This window comes from Salvelinus namaycush, chromosome 17, assembly GCF_016432855.1.
Source record: "Salvelinus namaycush isolate Seneca chromosome 17, SaNama_1.0, whole genome shotgun sequence".
Classification (NCBI taxonomy): Eukaryota; Metazoa; Chordata; class Actinopteri; order Salmoniformes; family Salmonidae; genus Salvelinus; species Salvelinus namaycush.
In genome coordinates, this window is record NC_052323.1 from 15,701,246 (window position 1) to 15,724,692 (window position 23,447).

The following is a 23,447-nucleotide window of genomic DNA, read 5'->3' on the forward strand; positions in this document are numbered from 1 at the left end:
CAGCTGGATGGAGCGACCCGTAAGAGCTCTGTGGGGGAGCTGTGTGGGTCCCACTCTGACAGGGCCTCTCCAGCCTCCCTGGAGAGCCAGGCCAGTGGAGCGTGAGTGGACCTTTTCCTACCAGGCTGCCTCTTGTCTTTAATAAACATGCTTCAGTGCTGCAAGGGTGCAGAGAACACAGAAAGAAATTGTGCTTTGGTTTTGTTTGGTGGCCATTTTAGGACGCAGGATGAAACAGAGGATGCTCAAACCAGTGACAGCAAGTCCAAAAAGAAAGGTGAGGGTATTTGTGTATTTGAAACCATCACTAGGCTAATTTAAAATGTCCAGTTTATTCTGTTTTCTTTCCCCTGCCTTAGTTATCACAGTTTGCAGTCAATTTATGACATAGAAAAGGGCAATGAAAAATGTTGACACTTAGCTAATCGGATATGTGTGGTTTTTCCAGCTAACAAATTGAAGGAAGGCTGGTCTAAATTCCTTGACAAGATGAGATTGAATAAGGCTAAAAGGGAGAAGATGAAGAAAAGGGAGCAGGCGCTGGTTGTCACGGTCATGTCTGTCGAGGGTCGTCCATCAAACGAAAATGAAGGGAGTAGCCGGGAGGGCTCCATCCGGAACCAGCAGGACTCTGACAGCGTAAGGACACTGCACCAGAAAGAGCGGCTCTGCAGTCATCACTGCACTATTCACCCTGTTCTAGTCTCTTTTTTTAATAGCAATTCAATTGATTTCTAAAGACAGTGCTAAAGACAGTGCATATGTACAGACAGTTTTGCCATCTATCCAATAGAAGATTATTTCATATTATTTCTGAATGTCCTCTCTCCTCCCCAAACATTGTTCTATTTATAGTCTGGTAACATTAAGTATCAAACTGAGGATGAAATAACACTGCTGACATTTTTATTTTGTCATTGGTTTGTTTCACCAGGAGGACAGTGATCTGGAGAGCTACTGGAACAGTGTACAAGAGGATATGATGGAATTCAAGCTGTCGTATGAGCTGTGGCGAGTTGGCCACTGGGCTGTCAGCGTCCCTTGTGTAAGTCACTAATCGCACACAAGTCACTGTGGAATGCTTTGAATGCAACTATTGTTAGTTATGAAACTGAGCTGTGTGAAGACATGTCCTTGGTCGTTCTGTTATCTGTTTGTGCCAGAATGGTGTGTAAAGTAAGATGTTACTGTCTGTAGGTGGAGAGGGAAAACGACGAACTGTGTTTTACAGTTCACCTGGAGGAGAGGGACAACCCTGAAAACCTTCACTGGAACGTGAGGAAGACCCAAACAGACATCATCCACTTCCGCAACCTATGGCAGGTTAGGGAATTATGAAGAGGGAGATTGTATTGTTGCTATTGTGTTGCACAAGGTACCATTTCACTATGTAACCTCATGGCCAATGAAATAAGGTAAAGCCGCTATGCTGTTTGGTATTGAATTCAGTGTAAAATGTTTTTGAGAAATGAGACCAATGGTAACTTCCTTATTTTGTTGGGTCTAAAGATGACAAAACCACAGCACTGTTGTTAAAACAGACCGCTGCAGGACTTGTGAATGTAACAGATACCGTACTGTTTCATTTATCTCTGACATCTTATGGATGTTGCACAATTAGATACAACCAATGCTAATAGTCTGAATTGTATAGTCTCTTTTGACGCTGGTCTCCCTTTTGCATCCTCAACATGGGTCCAGATTTACATTTGAGTCATTTAGCAGACGCTCTTATCTACATATCATACAATTTATCTTTTATTATTATTTTTCCCTTGTTTGGATTGTTTTTTTTGTTTTTTTTAGGACTCTGCTACTTTACCCTCCCTATCCATGTTAGAGGAGAGCATCAATGAGGATTTTAAAGAAGCCAAAAAGTCCATCAAGCTCTTCTTACAGGTACACTGGCATACTTCAGGCATGAGCATAAATGCACACAGATAGGTGATCTGATATGATAAAAATAAATGTCCTCTCCAGGAGCTGGTGTCTGATGTTCTAGTGGGCCACACTCAGCCAGTGTTTCAGTTTCTGTGTCCTCTGGACAAGCTGCTGGTTGAAGAGGATCATGTGGGGGAAGTGTGGGGCCTCTTCAGTGGCCTGGCCTACTTCCTGACTCCGGGCCAAGAGGAAGATGAGGTAGGCATTTTAATAACCTGTTGAGCAAGGCTTGCAAGCCAGGTCGTCTTGTGTCATGTCAGTGTCACCACAAATGGCAAATGATACCCTCTGCTGGTGGATTAAGAAACCAAACCAGTTGTGAATCTCTAGCAGTCAGTCAGTATTTGTGATAGTGTTTCAATGCACAACTTTCAAAGACATTTGAAAGTAAGTATTTGGGTATTTATATATATATATATATATATATATATATATATATATATATATATTTTAAACTAAATACCTGGCCACCCGAGTGGCACAGGGGTCTAAGGCACTTCATCGCGGTGCTGGAGGTGTCACTACAGACCCGGGTTCGATCCCAGGCTGTGTCGCAGCCGGCCGCAACTTTGGTCGCCAGCTGTACAGCGTTTCCTCCTACACATTGGTGCGGCTGGCTTCCGGGTTAAGCGAGCAGTGTGTCAAGAAGCAGTGCGGCCGACCTTCGCCTCTCCCTAGTCCGTACGGGAGTTGCAGCGATGGGACAAGACTGGAACTACCAATTGGATACCACGAAATTGGGGAGAAAAAAGGGGTAAAAAGTTTAAGAAAAACAAAATACCCCGTATTTTCAAATAATCTCATGCATTTGAAAGCAGGTCCTGTTTGGTATTTGAAATAATCTATTTGGGAATATTTTCTAATAGTAGGCTTTTTATTGGAAATTATTAGAAAATACTTTCAAATACCTCAAACAGAAGTATTAGCTAGTTGATTTGGGCCACATTATTTAATCATACTCAAACATACTCATACCAAAAACAAGAATTGTAATAATTAATAATCAAATGTACATGTATGTGAACCCAGGTCTGCAATGCACATTGAATTTTTCAGGACAAGCACAACAGCCTTGGAAGAGGGACCAAACCAGATGATTCCAACACAACGGAGGCTGCAGACCCAACTGCAACTGAGAACCTGGATGGCGATACAAGGGATGACCTGGCACGGGGCCCATGTATCATCATCTCCCAATGTGATGAGGATTCTCCTTCAGAACCCAGTTCCATTGAGTGCTGCAGAGATGACGAGACTGAACCAATAGAGAAATCTGACATTTTGGTTAATGCAGACAAAACCGAGGAATCTGAGAACCCCGTAACTCACCTAAAGATGGCAATCAAAGGGCTATCTAGATCAGAGGAGTGTCTGGCCCAAACGAAATCAGACACCCCTGAAGACCAGACTGACTCTTTCTGTAGACTGCGACGTTCCAGTGAAAATGGAGGCTCGCAATTTGACCTCGCTGACAGTCCATCACATCCTTTCGGTGGAAAGTCGAATGATGGAAAGTCGAATAAAAAGGAGAAACTCACTTTCAAAATGTCAGGAGGGATCCCCAGGAGTAAAGGAAATGAAATGGGGAGTCAGCCAAAAATAGAACACTCACCGTGTTTGAAAAAGGAACAATCCAGCTGGGAGCAAATGGAAGCAACCAAAGCCCTTTTTGATTTGTTGAAAGCAATATCTGGTTAGTTCTAACTTCCTAATTTGTTTGAAATTGTATATTGGGTTCGAGTCCAGGCTCTGTTGCAGCAGGCCGCGACTGGGAGACCCATGGGGTGGCGCACAATTGGCCCAGCGTTGTCCTGGTTAGGAGAGGGTTTGGCCGGCAGGGATGTCCTTGTCCCATCGCGCACTAGCGACTCCTGTGGCGGGCCGGGCGCAGTGCACGCTGACACGGTTGCCAGGCGCACTGTGTTTCCTCCGACACATTGGTGAGGCTGGCATCCGGGTTAAGTAGACATTGTGTCAAGAAGCAGTGCGGCTTGGTTGGGTTGTGTTTCGGGGGACGCACGGCTCTCGACCTTCGCCTCTCCCGAGTCCGTACGGGAGTTGCAGCGATGAGACAAGACTAACTACCAATTGGACATCACGAAATTGGGGAGAAAAATTAGGTTACATTTAAAATTAAAATAATAATACATATAAAATGGTACACTGAACAAAAATATAAGTGCAACATGTAGTGTTGGTTTCATGAGCTGAAATAAATGCTCCCAGAAATTTTCCATATGCACAAAAAGGTTATTTTTCTCTCAAATGTGTTTACATCCCTGTTAGTGAATATTTCTCCTTTGCCAAGATAATCAATCCACCTGACAGGTGTGGCATTTCAAGAAGCTGATTAAACAGTATGGTCATTACACAGGTGCACCTTGTGAGAGGACAATAAAAGGCCACTTTAAAATGTGCCGTTTCATCACACAACACAGTGCCACAGATGTCAACATTTTTGAGGGAGTGAGCAATTGGCATGCTGACTGCAGGAATGTCCATCAGAGCTGTTGCCAGAGAATTTAATGTTAACTTCTCTACCATAAGCTGCCTACAATGTCACTTTAGAGAATTTGGCAGTACGTCTAAGCGGCCTCACAACCGAAGACCACTTGTAATCACACCAGCCCAGGACCTCCACATCTTGCTTTTTCACATGAGGGATCGTCTGAGACCAGCCACCCAGACAGCTGATGAAACTGTAGTTTTGCACAACTGAAGAAATTCTGCACAAACTGTCTGAAACGTCTCAGGGAAGCTCATTTGCGTGCTTGTCGTCCTCACCAGGGTCTTGATTTGACTGCAGTTCAGCATCGTAACCGACTTCAGGGGGCAAATAATCACCTTCGATTGGCCACTGGCAAGCTGGAGAAGTGTGCTCTTCACAGATGAATCCTGGTTTCAACTGTACCGGGCAGATGACAGACAACATGTATTGTGTCGTGTGGGTGTGTTTGCTGATGTCAACGTTGTGAACAGAGTGCCCCATGGTGGCGGTGGGGTTATGGTATGTGCATGCATATGCTTCGGACATTGAACACAATTAGCATTTTATCAATGACGATTTGAAAGCACAGATACCGTGATGAGATCCTGAGGCCCATTGTCGTGCCATTCATCCGCTGCCATCACCTCATGTTTCAGCATGATAATGAATGGCCCCATGCTGCAAGGATCTGTACATAATTCCTGGAAGCTGAAAATGTCCCAGTTCTTCCATGGCCTGCATACTCAGCAGACGTGTCACCCATTCTGTATGTTTGGGATGCTCAGAATCGACGTGTATGACAGTGTTTTCCAGTTTCCGCCAATATCCAGCGACGACACACAGCCATTGAAGAGGAGTGGGGCAACATTCCACAGGCCACAATCAACAGCCTGATCAACTGTATGTGAAGGAGATGTGTCGTACTGCATGAGGCAAATGGTGGTCACACCAGATACTGACTGGGTTTCTAATCCACACCCCTATAAAAAATAAATAAATGAATAATGGTGTCTGTGACCAACAGATGCATATCTGTATTCCCAGTCATATAAAATCCATAGATTAGGGCCTAATGAATTTATTTCAATTGACTGATTTCTTATATGAACTGTAAATCAGTAAAAAGAAAAATATTGGTGCATGATGCGTTTATATTTTTGTTCAATGTAATTTTAGATGTTTATATTTTAATTAGAGTCACCTTTTGAGGATGGTTATGAATATGAATTACATTTAATAGTGTGTAATAATCAGCACCCTACTTTGCCCTCCAGGCAATTCCATCCTTCTGAACATATTTGATGCGATTCTGAAACCCGTCATGCCGATATTGAAAAAGTAAGAACTGTGAAATATTCTCCCATTTTTTCCCACTGCAGTCCTGGTTCGTCATACTGACAGAGTAATAGGATGATCTACATTTGTCCTTTTGAGAATCCCAGCATGACGTTTTATAATATTCTCTAGGAAAGTGAACAGCTTCTTGAATAATATGAACCCAACGGAAGCACAGATTGCCTCCTATATCGACAACCTGCGTGAGAAACAGTGGCCCGAGGGCTTGCCGGAGGTGACATGCCCTATACACCATCGCAGCAGTGAGGAGAAGCATGAGACCAAAGACCGAGCTCACCACCTCATCAATGCCAGATGTACGTGATATACACAGTTTTTTTTTTTTCTATCTAAATGTTTGGAATATTGCTTTTCATGCTTGGACAGAAGTTTGTCACAGTTCGTCTAAACAACATGTTCTCATTTTAGATTCAAACTATTTAATCTTGAAGAAGACAGATATGGAGACAGCATTTAAGCTCTTCCAGGACTGTGAAGAAAACAAGAAGCTGGTCTATGTGCGTATCTAGCCTCTTGAGTTTCTGTAGAGAGCACTGGAAGAGAGAACTCTGGCGTCAAGATCCTAATGTCCTCTCATCAATGTTGCAGTTCTGTCTCTCTATATTTGATATCTGTCAAATGTTCTAAAAATATACAGGACCAGTCAAATGTTTAGACACCTACTCATTCCAGGGTTTTTCTTTATTTTTACTATTTTCTACACTGTAGAATAGTAGAAGACATCAAAACTATGAAATAACACATATGGAATCATGTAGTAACCAAAAAAGTGTTAAACAAATCTAAATATATTTTAGATTCTTCAAAGTAGCATTGATGACAGCTTTGTACACTCTTGGCATTCTCTCAACTAGCTTCACCTGGAATGCTTTTCAAACAGTTTTGAAGCAGTTCCCACACATGCTGAGCACTTGTTGGCTGCTTTTTCTTCACTGTGGTCCCAACTCATCCCAAACCATCTCAATTGGGTTGAGGTCGGGTGATTGTGGAGGCCAGGTCATCTGATGCAGCACTCCATCACTCTCCTTGGTCAAATAGCCCTTACACAGCCTGGAGGTGTGTTGGGTCATTGTCCTGTTGAAAAACAAATTATAGTCCCACTAAGCGCTAACTAGATGGGATGGCGTATCGCTGCAGAATGCTGTGGTAGCCATGCTGGTTAAGTATGCCTTGAATTTTAAATGAATTACATACAGTGTCACCAGCAAAGCACCATCACACCACCTCCTCCATGCTTCACGAAGGTAACCACACATGCGGAGATCATCGGTTCACCTACTCTACATCTCACAAAGAACCAAAAATCTCAAATTTGGACAGATTTCCACCGGTCTAATGTCCATTGCTCGTGTTTCTTGGCCCAAACAAGTCTCTTCTTCTACTGGTATCCTTCAGTAGTGGTTTCTTTGCAGCAAGTCGACCATGAAGGCCTGATTTCACGCAGTCTCCTCTGAACAGTTGATGTTGAGATGTCTGTTACTTGAACTCTGTGAAACATTTATTTGGGCTGCAATCTGAGGTGCAGTTAACTCCTCTAATGAACATATTCTGTGCAGCAGAGGTAACTCTGGGTTTTCTTTTCCTGTGGCGGTCCTTTGAGAGCTTATTTCATCATAGTGCTTGATGGTTTTTGCGACTGCATTTGAAGAAACATTCAAAGTTCTTTAAATTTTCCGGATTGACTGACCTTCATGTCTTAAAGTACTGCCGTTTGTCTTTGCTTATTTGAGCTGTTCTTGCCATAATATGGACTTGGTCTTTTACCAAATAGGGCTATCTTCTGTATACCACCCCTACCATGACACCACAACTGATTGGCTCAAATGCATTAGGAAGGAAATACATTTTACAAATGAACTTTTAACAAGGCACACCTGTTAATTGAAATGCATTCCAGGTTGAGAGAATGACAAAAGTGTGCAAAGCTGTCATCGAGGCAAAAGTTGGCTACTTTATAAAATATATTTTGATTTGTTTAACACTTTTTTTGGTTACTACATGATTCCATATGTGTTATTTCATAGTTTTGACATCTTCACTATTATTCTATAATGTAAGAAAAACCCTTGAATGAGTGTGTCCAAACTTTTGACTGGTACTGTATGTCTAGACTTTCTTGTACAGTTATGTTGATTCACCTTTTGCTTCTCTTTATTTTCAATAGATGCTGCTTTCATTCCTGTTGAGAGAGCTTCTGCCAGGTGAGGACGCCCTTAATGTGAGTGCCATAACCCTGCAGAAAGTGAACGTCAACTAACTAATTTTTAGATGTTCTCAGGTGAATCATGCTTTTAAATTATCTTTAGTTCAGTGAACTGTCGTTCTGATGTTTTAGAAAATGTTAATATTTATTTGATTGGTTGTCAGGCCTCACATTTAGTAGCATTTAATCCATATGTCTACACTTGATTGGAGTATTATAATAAATACATCTTATGATACATTTCCAGGAAAACATATTTTACCTCATGCATTAAACATGCTGTGAATCATGCCTATTATTTAAAATGTATCATATGTTGACTATGAAATAAGTTGATCTTGATTATGTATTTAGCAACATGGGCAAATTAATGTGTGGTTATTCAAGTTCAAATGTCCTTTACCAGTGTAGAAAATGTAAATATTTGCTATCGAGATGATAACAATCTACTCCATTGTCAAACTCAGAGGGACCATAAATACACTTTTATTTCGATGGTTTGTATGACAAACTTTACTGGTAGGGACAAACAGAGCATTGTGAATAAAATGTTAAAGTTTTGTCCAAAACGTTTATGATCACGTTCAGAGTTGATGGGGCATTTGACTGAAGTTGTTCATATTGTATTTGGCTTGGAGAATAGCCAGTAATTACACATGCCTTTATCTGTGATTTAGGTTTTACCATGACTTGCGAAGCAACTGAATGTGACGTTTTTGGTGTTGATGTGCCTTCTTAATAAAGTAATTTAGGTTTTTCTTGCTTTTTTGACATATGCCTGTTATGCTTTCATTTTTTAAATTTAACTAGGCAAGTCATTAAGAACAAATTGTTATTTACAATGACAGCCTAGGAACAGTGGGTTAACTGCCTTGTTCAGGGGCAGAATGACAGATTTTGACCTTGTCAGCTCGGGGATTCGATCTAGCAACCTTTCGGTTACTGGCCCAACGCTATAAACACTAGGCTACCTGCTGCCCCTTTAGATTGTGTGGTAAGTATATTCTGTCTTCTGAATATGGATTCATCCAGTCCAATGGGATTACTGAGTTTTAACCGTCTTTCTTTATGTTGATCATTATTAAAGTTCACAGACAAAACAAATGGAAAATTAAAGTGGCAATATGTAACTTTTTGGGCGACCTGACTAAATTTACATAGAAATGTGAGCTATAGATTTATAATTCTACTTGAAAGCGAAACGATTTCGGCATAGTGCAGTTAAGAGATTAACAACTAATTTGGATTTTGTAGCTATGCTTAAGGATACCCAAGATAATAGATGCTGGTGGGAGGAGCTATAAGACAGACTGATTGTAATGGCTAGAATGGAATTCTAAGTCAAATGTGGTTTCCATATGTTTGTTTTTGATAACTTTCTAATTATTCCATTCCAGCAATTACAATGAGCCCATTCGCCTATCACATGTTATTAGTCACATACACGTGTTTAGCAGATGTTATTGCGGATTGTAGCGAAATGCTTGTTTCTAGCCCCAACAGTGCAGTAATTTCTATAACTATATCCTATAGTTCTTTTTTTGAATGAGCATGTATATGAAAATACTTATATATTCTTGATTTGATAGCACGTATTGTAAAGCTCAGTGATCTTGCTCAGCTCAAAGTAACACGTTTTAGCGTTCCTCTGCTCTGCTGAATGCTCTTGCCTGCAATGCTATTCTTCAGTTTCCCTCCAACACATTAGGTGGCAGCATTGTTGGTGGCGCGCTCACCAGTGAGTGTTTCAGGTTAATTCAAAATGGCTGCGCCCTGAGCATTAGGTGAAGGTGTCTGCTTTGAGCATTGAATAACGGAAAGGTACGGTAAAGGGGACTTTTTTTTTCTTCTTCTTTCATCTGAGTCTGCTAGCGAGATTAGTCTTTGCAGTTTGTCATCTTGTTTTAATGTGTATACTATTTACCTAACGTTAGCTCCTATTCTGCAATGTAACTAGTACGAGCTCACACTAACTAGCAAAAAGAGGATATTAGCTAAATGTTGTGTGCGTCTTTGCACTGATGCTCAAACTGTTTTGTAATCACCTTTCTAATGTTGGTTTCGTGTGCCGGCCAGGAATTAACAGGACCACCGTGTTTCAGTTGCTTTGACGAGTAGTTAAGTGCATGGTTTGTCAATAATCAAATAAAACACCACACTTTACAGACGTCAAATCTTCGATCACCGTGACGTCACTCGAACTCTCCAGTACAGCAATGTACTAGTTATATCTTCCGTTTATGAAGAACTGAAGGGAATACAGAATGGCATTTGCACAAGAACGAACCACCTCTCCCGTCTCAGTAACTGTCCTTGTCGTCTTTCCTTCATTCTGCACTCACCTGATAACATTGGCAATGGTGGATGCCTATTGGGAATGAGCTTTTCTCTGCTTCCATGCTCATTCTCGTCAGTGTATATGAGGCAAAGGAGACGAGGAAGCCTGAGGTGTTTCCATTAGTCGGATTCCGTTGCAAAACATTTGGTCTGTTAAACGTTTTGCAACAGTAACCGTTTACCGTTTTGTGGAGCAAACGAAACGGGGAGGGACCTACCTGAATTTTTCCTATAGAAACTAGTTTTCTTTGCTAAACGTTTTCCGTTTGGAGTAAACTGTTTCAAGTGAAAAACATTTTGCAACAGAATCCGGCTAAAGAATACACGCATAACGTGCACCCCTATTTATAATATTAGGTCTGAACAGGACCCCATGGGCTTGTTCAGGTAATTGAAACAACATGCGCTGCAGATGTCAACTGAGCCGCCCCCGAGGCCTCATTTTATAACCGCGGAGTAAATTTCGCACTGAACTTCTGCGTACACCTTTTCAGAAAAGTCTGCGCACCTACCAAAATATTGAGGTTTATTTACTTGGCGCATGCCATTCATACGCATGTTTCCCGTAATAAATCAGACAGGTTGTAAAACTGTGTGCGTGGGAACGAGCATTGATACTCCACCTTTTATGGTGACAACGGCCTTTATTTGCTGTATAATTTGGAACTATTGACGTTATGCCATGACACGCAAAATACGAATTAAATATTTCCAGTACCTTCACATTTTGTTGTGGTACAGCTTGCATAACATTTTATTTCACCCATGTACACCCAATACTCCACAATGACAGGGAAAACATGTTTGTAGACATTTTAGCAAATTTATTTTGAAAGAAATACAGATCTCATTTACACAAGTTTTCACACCCCTGAGTCAGAACTTTGTAGAAGCACCTTTGGCAGCAATTGCAGCGGAGTCTTTCAGGGTAAGTCTCTGAGCTTGCCACATCTTCAAAATTCTTAAAGCTCTGTCAAATTGGATGTTGTTCATTGCTAGACTACAATTTTCAGGTCTTGCTATAGATTTTCATGTAGATTTTAAGTCAACTGTAACTCGGCCACTCAGGAACGTTCACTGTCTTCTTGGTAAGCAACTCCATTGTAGATTTGTCCTTGTGTTTTCGGTTACTGTCTTGCTGTAACATGAATTAATCTCCCTGTGTCTGGTGGAAAGCAGACTGAACCAGGTTTTCCTCTAGGATTTTGCCTGTACTTAGCTCCATTCAGTTTATTTTTTATCCTGAAAAACTTCCCAGTCATTAACAATTACAATCATACCCATAACATGATGCAGCCACCACTATGCTTGAAAATATGGAGAGTGGCACTCAGTAATGTGTTTTATTGGATTTGCCCCAAACATAACACTTTGTATTCAGGACAAAAGCGTGAATTGCTTTGCCACATTTTTTTGCAGTATTACTTTAGTGCCTTGTTACAAACAGGATGCATTTTGGGTATTTAAAAAAAATGATATACAGGCTTCCTCTTCACTCTGTCAATTAGTATTGTGGAGTAACTACAATGTTGTTGATCCATCCTCAGGTTAAAACTATCACAGCCATTTAAGTTCTAACTGTTTTAGTCACCATTGGCTTCATGTTGAAATCCCTGAGCGGTTTCCTTCCTCTTCGACAACTGAGTTAGGAAGGACGCCTGTGTCTTTGTAGTGACTGGGTGTATAGATGCACTATCCAAAGTGTAATTTAATAACTTCACCATGCTCAAAGGGATATTCAATGTCTGCTTTTTATTTTATTTTCACACACCTACCAATAGGTGCAAGTCTTTGATAGGCATTGAAAAACCTCCCAGGTCTTTGTGGTTGAATCGGTTTTAAATTCACTGTTTGACTGAGGGTCTTGACAGATAATTGTATGTGTGGGATACAACATTTTTAGGTAGTCGTTAAAAAAAATCGTGTTAAACACTTATTGAGTCCATGCAACTTGTTAAGTACATTTTTTATTTTTGAACTTATTTACGCTTGCCATTTACAAAGCGTTTTTGAAAACTTATTGACTTAATTATGACATTTCCACTTTTTGTGTGTGTGTGTGAGAATCTTTATCAGTAATTTATGCTGTATCTGGATGAGGACTGTTTTCTCTTTCAGACACTGTTAGCAGAACGTTGGAATTCAATGTTTTGCATCGACTATTCCCCCCCCCAACCTAAATATAATGGATTGCCCACGAATTCTGAAACATTGTAGGCGACTCAAAAAAAATGCTATTAGAGTACTTCCAATAGCATACATAGCCCTAGTTCAATGTATACTGAACAAAAATACAGTATAAATGCAACGAGCAACAATTAAAAATATTTTACTGAGTTACAGTTCATAGAAGGAAATCAGTCAATTGAAATAAATTCATTAGGCCCTATATGGATTTCACTTGACTGGGCAGGGGCGCAGCCATGGGTGAGCCTCGGAGGGCATAGGGCCACCAATTGGGAGCCAGGCCCAGCCTGGTTTGCGGTTGTTTTGAGTATGGTTGGACGTAATGCCAAATTCTTTAAAACAATGTTGGAGGCGGCTTATGATGGAGAAATTAACATTAAATTCTCTGGCAATAGCTCTGGTGGACATTCCTGCAGTCAGCATGCCAATTACATGCTCCCTCAACTTCAGTGGCGGCGTGTGACAAAACTGCAAATTTTAGTGGCCTTTTATTGTCCCCAGCACATGATGCACCTGTGTAATGATCATGCTGTATAATCAGCTTCTTGATATGCCACATCTGTCAGGTGGATGGATTATCTTGGCAAAGGAGAAATGCTCACTAACCGGGATGTAAACAAATGTTTACACAATGTTACAGGAATAAGCTTTTTTTGCATATGGAACATTTCTGGGATATTTTACAAATTTATACAAATTTTACTTGACGTAAGAATGGGCTCACCTCACAGCAAACTTTAGACCATGCGTACTCACATCTGCTAGTGGTTGAAATATTGTATTGCAAGCTGGAAAGTAAGTATTTTGTGCAAAATGGGGTTATAAAAGCTTATTCATACAAAAAACAAAAACAGAAAAAACAAGAACGCAGCAATTTACCACTAGTGAGAAGAGCAAAGATCTAAAATAATTATACGTAGGAATCTTTTTCCTTTCATTTTCATAACCATTGCAGAATATATTCCTCACCTTTTCTGGCTGTGATGGGTTCATATTCCCAAAGAAGCCATAGCCTTCAACAAATGACCATGTGCATCTCTCATTTAATTGGACCCTAGTAGCTTAGTAAATAGGTCTAGCCTATATTTACTTCAAGTTTAATATCATAGGCAGCGCAGTTTATAATACCGATATACAGTCGAATTTAACAGCTGATCTATACTGAACAAAACACTTTTTATTTATATATATATATCACACACACACACAAAAGTATGTGGACATCCGTTCAAAGTTAGTGGATTCAGCCGCACCCATTACTAACGTGTATCAAATCGAGCACACAGCCATGCAAACTCCATAGACAAACATTGGCAGTAGAATGGCTTTACTGAAGAGCTGTGACTTTCTGTAAGAGCTGTTATTGTTTAGTGGAAACATCTAAGAGCAACAACGGCTCAGCCGCGAAGTGGTAGGCCACACAAACTCACAGAATGGGACCGCTGAAGCGCGCAGCGCGTAACAATCGTCTGTCCTCGGTTGCAACACTCACCACCGAGTTCCAAACTGCCTCTGGAAGTAACGTTAACACAAGAACTGTTCGTCAGGAGCTTCATGAAATTGGTTTCCATAGTCGAGCAGCCGCACACAGGCCTAAAATCACCATGCGCAATGCCAAGCGTCGGCTGGAGCAGTAAAAAGCTCGCTACCATTGGACTCTGGAGCAGTGGAAACGCGTTCTCTGGAGTGATGATTCACTCTTCACCATCTGGAAGTCAGATGGATGAATCTGGGTTTGACGGATGCCAGGGGAACGCTACCTGCCCGAATGCATAGTGCCAAGTTTGGAGGAATAATGGTCTGGTTCTCATGGTTCGGGCAAGGCCCCTTAGTTCCAGTGAAGGGAAATCTTTACTCTACAGCACTGACAATTCTGTGCACAAATCGAGGTCCATACAGAATGGGTTTGTCGAGATCGGTGTGGAAGAACTTGACTGGCCTGCACAGAGCCCTGACCTCAACCCCATCAAACAACTTTGGGATGAATTGGAACGCCGACTGCGAGCCAGGCCTAATCGCCCAACATCAGTGCCCGACCTCACTAATGGTCTTGTTGCTGAATGGAAGCAAGTCCCCGCAGCAATGTTCCAACATCTAGTGGAAAGCCTTCACAGAAAAGTGGAGGCTGTTATAGCAGCAAAAGGCAGGGGACCAACTCCATATTAATGCCCATGATTTTGGAATGAGATGTTCGATGAGCAGGTGTTAACATATTTTTGGTCATGTAGTGTATAAACGCAACATGTACAGAGTTGGCCCCATGTTTTATGAGCTGAAATAAAATATCCCAGAAATGTTCCATATGCAAAAAAAGCTTATTCCTGTAACATTGTGTAAACATTTGTTTACATCCCGGTTAGTGAGCATTTCTCCTTTGCCAAGATAATCCATCCACCTGACAGATGTGGCATATCAAGAAGCTGATTATACAGCATGATCATTACACAGGTGCATCATGTGCTGGGGACAATAAAAGGCCACTAAAATTTGCAGTTTTGTCACACGCCGCCACTGAAGTTGAGGGAGCATGTAATTGGCATGCTGACTGCAGGAATGTCCACCAGAGCTATTGCCAGAGAATTTAATGTTAATTTCTCCATCATAAGCCGCCTCCAACATTGTTTTAAAGAATTTGGCATTACGTCCAACCATACTCAAAACAACCGCAAACCAGGCTGGGCCTGGCTCCCAATTGGTGGCCCTATGCCCTCCGAGGCTCACCCATGGCTGCGCCCCTGCCCAGTCAAGTGAAATCCATATAGGGCCTAATGAATTTATTTCAATTGACTGATTTCCTTCTATGAACTGTAACTCAGTAAAATATTTTTAATTGTTGCTCGTTGCATTTATACTGTATTTTTGTTCAGTATACATTGAACTAGGGCTATGTATGCTATTGTAAGTACTCTAATAGCATTTTTTCTGAGTCGCCTACATTGTAGGAATTCGTGGGCAATCCATTATATTTAGGTTGGGGGGGGAATAGTCGATGCAAAACATTGAATTCCAACGTTCTGCTAACAGTGTCTGAAAGAGAAAACAGTCCTCATCCAGATACAGCATAAATTACTGATAAAGATTCTCACACACACACACAAAAAGTGGAAATGTCATAATTAAGTCAATAAGTTTTCAAAAACGCTTTGTAAATGGCAAGCGTAAATAAGTTCAAAAATAAAAATGTACTTAACAAGTTGCATGGACTCAATAAGTGTTTATCACGATTTTTTTTAACGACTACCTAAAAATGTTGTATCCCACACATACAATTATCTGTCAAGACCCTCAGTCAAACAGTGAATTTAAAACCGATTCAACCACAAAGACCTGGGAGGTTTCCCAGATCAGAGGCCCGTCAGCCCAGTTTCTAGCCAGTTTTAGCAGCAGCTGCCTGACATGATCACTATTTTGAGATTTCAGCTTTATCAATATTAAGTTTGGGCTTGGTAGAGTGATCTACTGTATAGCCTTGTCTAGACATTGTCAGTTAGCATTTTGTGAGCATTTCTCCAAGACTTTACTTATTGAGTTCTTTGTCTGGCCTTCAGAATGCCTGACACTTTGACTTGACTGAAATCGAAATTCAGCTACGGGGCTGTGGAGTTTTAAGGAGTGAATGCTAATGTGTGAGAAATGCAAACCCGAACAGTTGTCTAACTAGACATGATAAGACATATCATAATAGTTTGACAAAATCAAGGCCTTTTAGCATATGTTAGGTGCCATCTCATTTGTTTTACATGGCAGGTTTGTTGTTTCAGATAGACGATGCCATCTGTGTCAAATAGCTGTCCGTTCTCAGTCAGCCCTCCCCCGCCCTGCCTTCGGCAAGTCTGACCATGACTCCATTTTGTTGCTCCCAGCCTAGACAGAAACTAAAACAGGAAACGCCCGTGCTCAGGTCAATACAACGCTGGTCTGACCAATCGGATTCCACGCTTCAAGATTGCTTCGATCACGTGGACTGTGATATGTTTCTGATAGCCTCAGACAACAACATTGATGTATACGCTGACTCGGTGAAAGAGTTTATTAGCAGGTGCATCGGAGATGTCGTACCGTCTGTGACTATTAAAACCTTCCTTAACCAGAAACCGTGGATTGATGGCAGCATTCGCGCAAAACTGAATGCGCGAACCACCGCTTTTAGTCATGGCAAGGCGACCGGAAACATGACCAAAATACAAACAGTGCAGCTATTCCCTCCGCAAGGCATTCAAACAAGCAAAGCGTCAGTATAGAGACAAAGTAGAGTCGCAATTTCACGGCTCAAACACGAGACGTATGTGTGCAGGGTCTACGACAATCACGGATTACAAAAAGAAAACCTGTCCCGTCGCGGACATCGACGTCTTGCTCCCAGACAAATTAAACAACTTCTTTGCTCGCTTTGAGGACAATACAGTGCCACTGACACGGCCTGCTAGCAAAGCCTGTGGGCTCTCCTCCTCCGTGGCCAACATGAGTAAAACATTTAAACGTGTTAACCCTCGCAAGGCTGCCGGCCCAGACGGCATCCCGAGCCGCATCCTCAGAGCATGCGCAGACCAGCTGGCTGGTGTGTTTACGGACATATTCAATCAATCCGTATCCGAGTCTGCTGTCCCCACATTCAAGATGGCCACCATTGATCCTGTTTCCATGAAAGCTATTGCCCCAATGCACTCACGTCTGTCATCATGCTTTGAGCGACTAGTCAAGGATCATATCACCTCCACCCTACCTGATACCCTAGACCCGCTCCAATTTGTTTACCGCCCCAATAGGTCCACTGACGACACAATCGCCATCACACTGCCATCTCCCATCTGGACAAGAGGAATACATATGCAATAATGCTGTTCATTGACTACAGCTCAGCATTTAACAGCATAGTACCCTCAAATCGTCATTAAGCTTGAGACCCTGGGTCTCGACCCCCGCCCTGTGCAACTGGGTCCTGGACTATCTGACGGGCCACCCCCAGGTGGTGAAGGTAGGCAACATCTCCACCCTGCTGATCCTCAACACTGGGGCCCCATAAGGTTGCCCTCTCCTGTGTACTCCCTGTTCACCCATGACTGCGTGGCCATGCACGCTTCCAACTCAATCATCAAGTTTGCAGACGACACTACAGTGGTAGGCCTGATAACCAACAACAACGAGATGGCCTACAGGGAGGAGGTGAGGGTCCTCGGAGTGTGGTGTCAATCCACATCGACGGGACAGTAGTGGAGAAGGTGGAAAGTTTTAAGTTCCTCGGCGTACACATCACGGACAAACTGAAATGGTCCACCCAACACAGACCGGGTGCGAAACAGCGCCTCTTCAACCTCTTCTTTGGCTTGTCTTCTAAAACACACAAACTTTTACAGATACACAATTGAGAGCATCCTGTCGGGCTGTATCACCGCAAGGCTCTCCAGAGGGTGGTGAAGTCTGCACAACGCATCACTGGGGGCAAACTACCTGCCCTCCAGGACACCTACAGTACCCAATGTCACAGGAATGCCAAAAAGATAATCAAGAACAACAACCACCCGAGCCACTTCTTGTTCACCCCGCCATCATCCAGAAGGCAAGGTCAGTACAGGTGCATCACAGCTGGGATTGACAGACTGAAAAACAGCGTCTATCTCAAGGCCATCAGACTGTTAAATAGCCATCACTAGCACAGAGGCTGCTGCCAACATACAGACTCACGTCTCTGGCCACTTAAATAAATGGAACACTAGTCACTTTAAATAACGGCACTTTAATCATGTTTTCATATCCTACATTACCCATCTCATATGTACAGTTGAAGTCGGAAGTTTACATACACTTAGGTTCGAGTCATTAAAACTATTTTTTCAACCACTACCCAAATTTCTTGTTAATAAACTATAGTTTTGGCAAGTCAGTTAGGACATCTACTTTGTTCGTGACGCAAGTAATTTGTCTAACAATTGTTTACAGACAGATTTTCACTTATAATTCACTGAAGGCTTTAGAAGCTTCTGATAAACTAATTTACATTATTTGAGTCAATTGGAGGTGTACCTGTGGATGTATTTCAAGGCCTACCTTCAAACTCAGTGCCTCTTTGCTTGACATTATGGGAAAATCAAAAGAAATCAGCCAAGACCTCAGAAAAAAAAATTGTAGACCTCCACAAGTCTGGTTCATCCTTGGGAGCAATTTCCAAATGCCTGAAGGGACCACATTCATCTGTACAAACAATAGTACGCAAGTATAAACACCATGGGACCACGCAGCCGTCATACCGCTCAGGAAGGAGACGCGTTCTGTCTCCTAGAGATGAATGTACTTTGGTGTGAAAAGTGATAATCCCAGAACAACAGCAAAAGACCCTGTGAAGATGCTGGAGGAAACGGGTACAAAAGTATCTATATCCACAGTAAAACGAGTCCTATATCGACATAACCTGAAAGGCCGCTCAGCAAGGAAGAAGCCACTGCCCCAAAACCGCCATAAAGCCAGACTACGGTTTGCAACTGCACATGGGGACAAAGATCGTACTTTTTGGAAAAATGTCCTCTGGTCTGATGAAACAAAAATAGAAATGTTTGGCCATAATGACCATCGTTATGTTTGGAGGAAAAGGTGGAGGCTTGCAAGCCAAAGAACACCATCCCAACCGTGAAGCACGGGGGTGGCAGCATCATGTTGTGGGGTGCTTTGCTGCAGGAGGGTCTGGTGCACTTCACAAAATAGATGGCATCATGAAGGAAAATGATGTTGATATATTGAAGCAACATCTCAAGACATCAGTCAGGAAGTTAAAGCTTGGTCGCAAAGGGATCTTCCAAATGGACAATGACCCCAAACATACTTCCAAGTTGTGGCAAAATGGCTCAAGGACAACAAAGTCAAGGTATTGGAGTGGCCATCACAAAGCCCTGACCTCAAGCCTATAGAAAAAGTGTGTGCGAGCAAGGAGGCCTACAAAACTGACTCAGTTCCACCCACTCTGTCGGGAGGAATGGGCCAAATTTCACCCAACTTATTGTGGGAAGCTTGTGGAAGGCTGCCCAAAACATTTCACCCAAGTTAAACAATTTAAAGGCAATGCTACCAAATACTAATTGAGTGTATGTAAACTTCTGACCCACTGGGAATGTGATGAAAGAAATAAAAGCTGAAAGAAATAATTCTCTCTACTATTATTCTGACATTTCACATTCTTAAAATTAAGTGGTGATCCTAACTGACCTAAGACAGGGAATTTTTACTATGATTAAATGTCAGGAATTGTGAAACTGAGTTTAAATGTATTTGGCTAAGGTGTATATAAACTTCCGACTTCAACTGTATATTCTGTGTTCTACACCATCTACTGCATCTTGCCTATGCCGCACGCCATCGCTCAACCATATATTTATATGTACATATTCCTATTCATCCCCTTACGTGTGTGTATATAAGGTAGTTGTTGTGTATTAGTTAGATTACTTGTTAGATATTACTGCATAGTCGGAACTAGAAGCACAAGCATTTCGCTACACTTTCTTTAACATCTGCTAACCATGTGTTTGTGACCAATAACATTTTATTTGATCTCTGAAAAATGACTAAGGCTACTGATACATATTCACAAATTGTTTTGGAGTTGATTAACATCAACACACAGGGCACTGACACCTGTCAGTGGGGCTAGCTAGTATGATAGCTAACCTTATCTACACAGATGGAGCATTAAGACAAATATTTCACCGGATGTATAAATGTGAAGCATCTGCTAGACTTCCACTCACTACCAAATATGGTGTTGAGAGGAAGCCCAGTGGCCAGCAGTGGTAGATTTTTATTTATTTAACCTTTATCTAACTAGGCAAGTCCAGTTAAGAACAAATTCTTATTTACAATGACGGCCTACCAAAAGGCAAAAGGCCTCCTGCGGGGACGGGGTCCTGGGAATAAAATAAATAAATATAGGACAAAACACATCACAACGAGACAACACTACATAAAGTGAGACCTACCTAAGACGACAACAAAGCATGGTAGCAACATACCATGTTGTTGTTATCAGCACAAAACACCTGGTACAAACATTATTGGGCACAGTCAACAGCACAAAGGTCAAGAAGGTAGGGACAACAATACATCACACAAATCAGCCACAACTGTCAGAGTGTCCATGATTGAGTCTTTGAATGAAAAGATTGCGATAAAACTGTCCAGTTTGAGTGTTTGTTGCAGCTCGTTTCAGTCGCTAGCTGCAGCGAACTGAAAAGAGGAGGGATCCAGGGATGTGTGTGCTTTGGGGACCTGTAACAGAATGTGACTGGCAGAACGGGTGTTGTATGTGGAGGATGAGGGCTGCAGTAGATATCTTAGATAAGGTGAGGTCTAAGAAGGTTTTTTAAATAAGCATCAATCAGTGGGTCTTGCGACAGGTATACAGAGATAACCAGTTTACAGAGGAGAATGGAGTGCAGTGATGTGTCCTATAAGGAGCATTGGTGGCAAATCTGATGGCTGAATGGTAAATAACATCTAGCCGCTCGAGAGCAGCCTTACCTACTGATCTATAAATGATATCTGCGTAATCTAGCATGGGTAGGATGGTCATCTGAATCAGGGTTAGTTTGGCAGCTGGGGTGAAAGAGGAGCAATTACGATAGAGGAAACCAAGTCTAGATTTAACTTTAGCCTGCAGCTTTGATATGTGCTGAGAGAAGGACAGTGCACCGTCTAGCCGTACGTGTATGAGGTGACTACCTCATGAGGTGGCTACTAAACCCTCAGAGGTAGTAATAACACCTGTGGGAGGAGGGGCGTTCTTCTTACCAAACCACATGACCTTTGTTTTGGAGGTGTTTAGAACAAGGTTAAGGGTAGAGAAAGCTTGTTGGACACTAAGAAAGCTTTGTTGTAGAGTCTTGGTACTCCCTTGGTGACAGGCAGTGGCTGAGACAGCAGATTTTCAGACTTTATACACTGCACTCTTTGAGAGAGGTAGTTAGCAAACCAGGCCAAAGACCCCTCAGAGACACCAATACTCCTTCGCCGGCCCACAAGAATGGAATGGTCTACCGTATCAAAAGCTTTGGCCAAGTCCATAAAAATAACAGCACAATATTGCCTAGAAGGGCAATGGGGACATCATTGATGACCTTTAAGGTTGCAGTGACACATCCATTACCTGAGCTGGAACCAGATTGAATACCAGAGATGGGACCAAGTCATTGTTTTTCAAGTCACAAGTAAGTCTCAAGTCTTAGCACTCAAGTCCCAAGTCAAGACAGGCAAGTCAGAGTCGTCTCAAGTCCGAAACAAGTCATAATGTGCTCTTCACAAAATGTAATATCATTTCATATTTAACAAGAGTAATAGTATATTACATTTATGCAAATCATGAATGCTTTTATAAATATTTATTACTTCCCAAAAACGTTATTTCCATGGAAGTACATGGGTAGCCATGAGAATAGAAAACAAAATATTGTAGTGCTCTCTCTCTCTCTCTCCAGATATCCTCTAGACACCTAAAACAATCCTGCCATAAAGTTACAATAATGTATTAAAAGGTACATCTAAACAACTGATACTCAACTTCAAGTAGGCTTAACATTTGAACACTGGCCTGAATGTCTGAGAAAAAAATACAGATCCCAAAGATAGGAGATAACCTGAACATGGAGACAACGTGTTTGTGTGTGTGTGTAATGCATAAAGTTTCATTTTTTTCTCTTATCTCCGGGCCCTATGATGCATTGCATTTGCAAAAGACCAAATTCGATAAAAGTCTGTCAGTCATTTGTGCATGATGAGGCCGCAGTATGATGCCACCATGGCTGAAGACACGCTCCACCGGAGCACTGGAGGCAGGCACTGCCAAGACCCTGATGGCCACTCGGGACAGTGAAGGAAGAGCCTTCCTGTTCATTGCCCAGAACAAGAGGACATTCTGTCCTTCACATATGTCAAGGTAGTGACTTAGCTGTTGGGACCACTCCAGAACTACAGCTTTCTTCTGCCTCTTACAGTATGCTGCAAACAGCCCTTCTTCTTGTCCAAGACTATGGTCCTCTTGCTCTTCCTCATCAACAAGAGGCACAGCTTGCTCAGTCCCTGTAGCATCTTGCAGAATCAGTTCTGGCAAAACATGTAAAAGCATAGCAGAAACAAAAAGGCCGGTATTGGCGATGCAGTGGGTTAAACTGAAAAAGTATTATTGTTGCAGTCAATTGGATTAAATTATGAGAAGTTACATTAAACTCAATATTTACCTTTCACTATTTGTGCCACCTCCTCGACCAGCACATGGTGCTCCACCCACATCAGAGGAAAGCCGGATCCAAGGCAACTGCTTTGAGGTAGACTGGATCTGAAAAGGGGGCAGTGATTCCATCTTGTGTCCTGGCCATTTTCACATTGATGAAGATTCCAAGAGAACTTTTGTTCAGGGATGCCTGGAGACTTCTGACCAGGCCGCTCAGGAAATGGACTTGTGGCTTCCGCTGCTCCAGGTGGTGATTCAGGGACAGGACCGAGGGAACAACAGAACTGATTGTGACTATCTTCTCCCCCTGTGTCATATCTGCTGCTTCTCCAAATGGCTTCAGGATGTCCACCAACTCCTTCAACTTATTCCACTCCCATACTGTGAACAACAACTCCTTGTGCCCAGCCTTTTCTAGAACATGACTGAGCTTTAGATGGTCACATTGGATAACTGCCTTCACTTGTCTGTGTTGAGTTCCATCTTGTGTTGACAGCAGCAGGGATGCCTCTTTCCCCAAATTCAGCCTCAAACACCTCTTTGAATGTTGTGCTTGTATGTAGCAGTGAGCTGATTTTTGATAGCTTTGAAAGAGGAGTCTTCACTTGTTTCTTTCAAGCCATCTCCCACCACCAGCTGGAGAGTGTGGGCAAAACACTGCAAGCGCTGTTTTTTTGCAACAGCAGCATCAACTGTTTGCTGGTCTTCCAGGGTTAGGTCATTCC

The 23,447-nt window shown here is 42.1% G+C and overlaps 1 protein-coding gene and 1 pseudogene across 1 annotated transcript; both read left to right on the plus strand.

Annotated features, from left to right (window-relative positions):
• The first annotated feature begins 963 nt into the window (after positions 1 to 963).
• Positions 964 to 3,644, plus strand: LOC120062025. Its single transcript, XM_039011829.1, has 5 exons — positions 964 to 1,045; positions 1,198 to 1,323; positions 1,807 to 1,899; positions 1,981 to 2,139; positions 2,998 to 3,644. Exons 1-5 carry the CDS (start codon positions 980 to 982, stop codon positions 3,637 to 3,639), a joined length of 1,086 nt encoding a protein of 361 aa, XP_038867757.1. The 5' UTR covers positions 964 to 979; the 3' UTR covers positions 3,640 to 3,644.
• Positions 3,645 to 9,732: 6,088 nt separating this feature from the next.
• The window catches only part of LOC120061964, a 63,612-nt pseudogene continuing 49,897 nt past the window's right edge, over positions 9,733 to 23,447 (plus strand).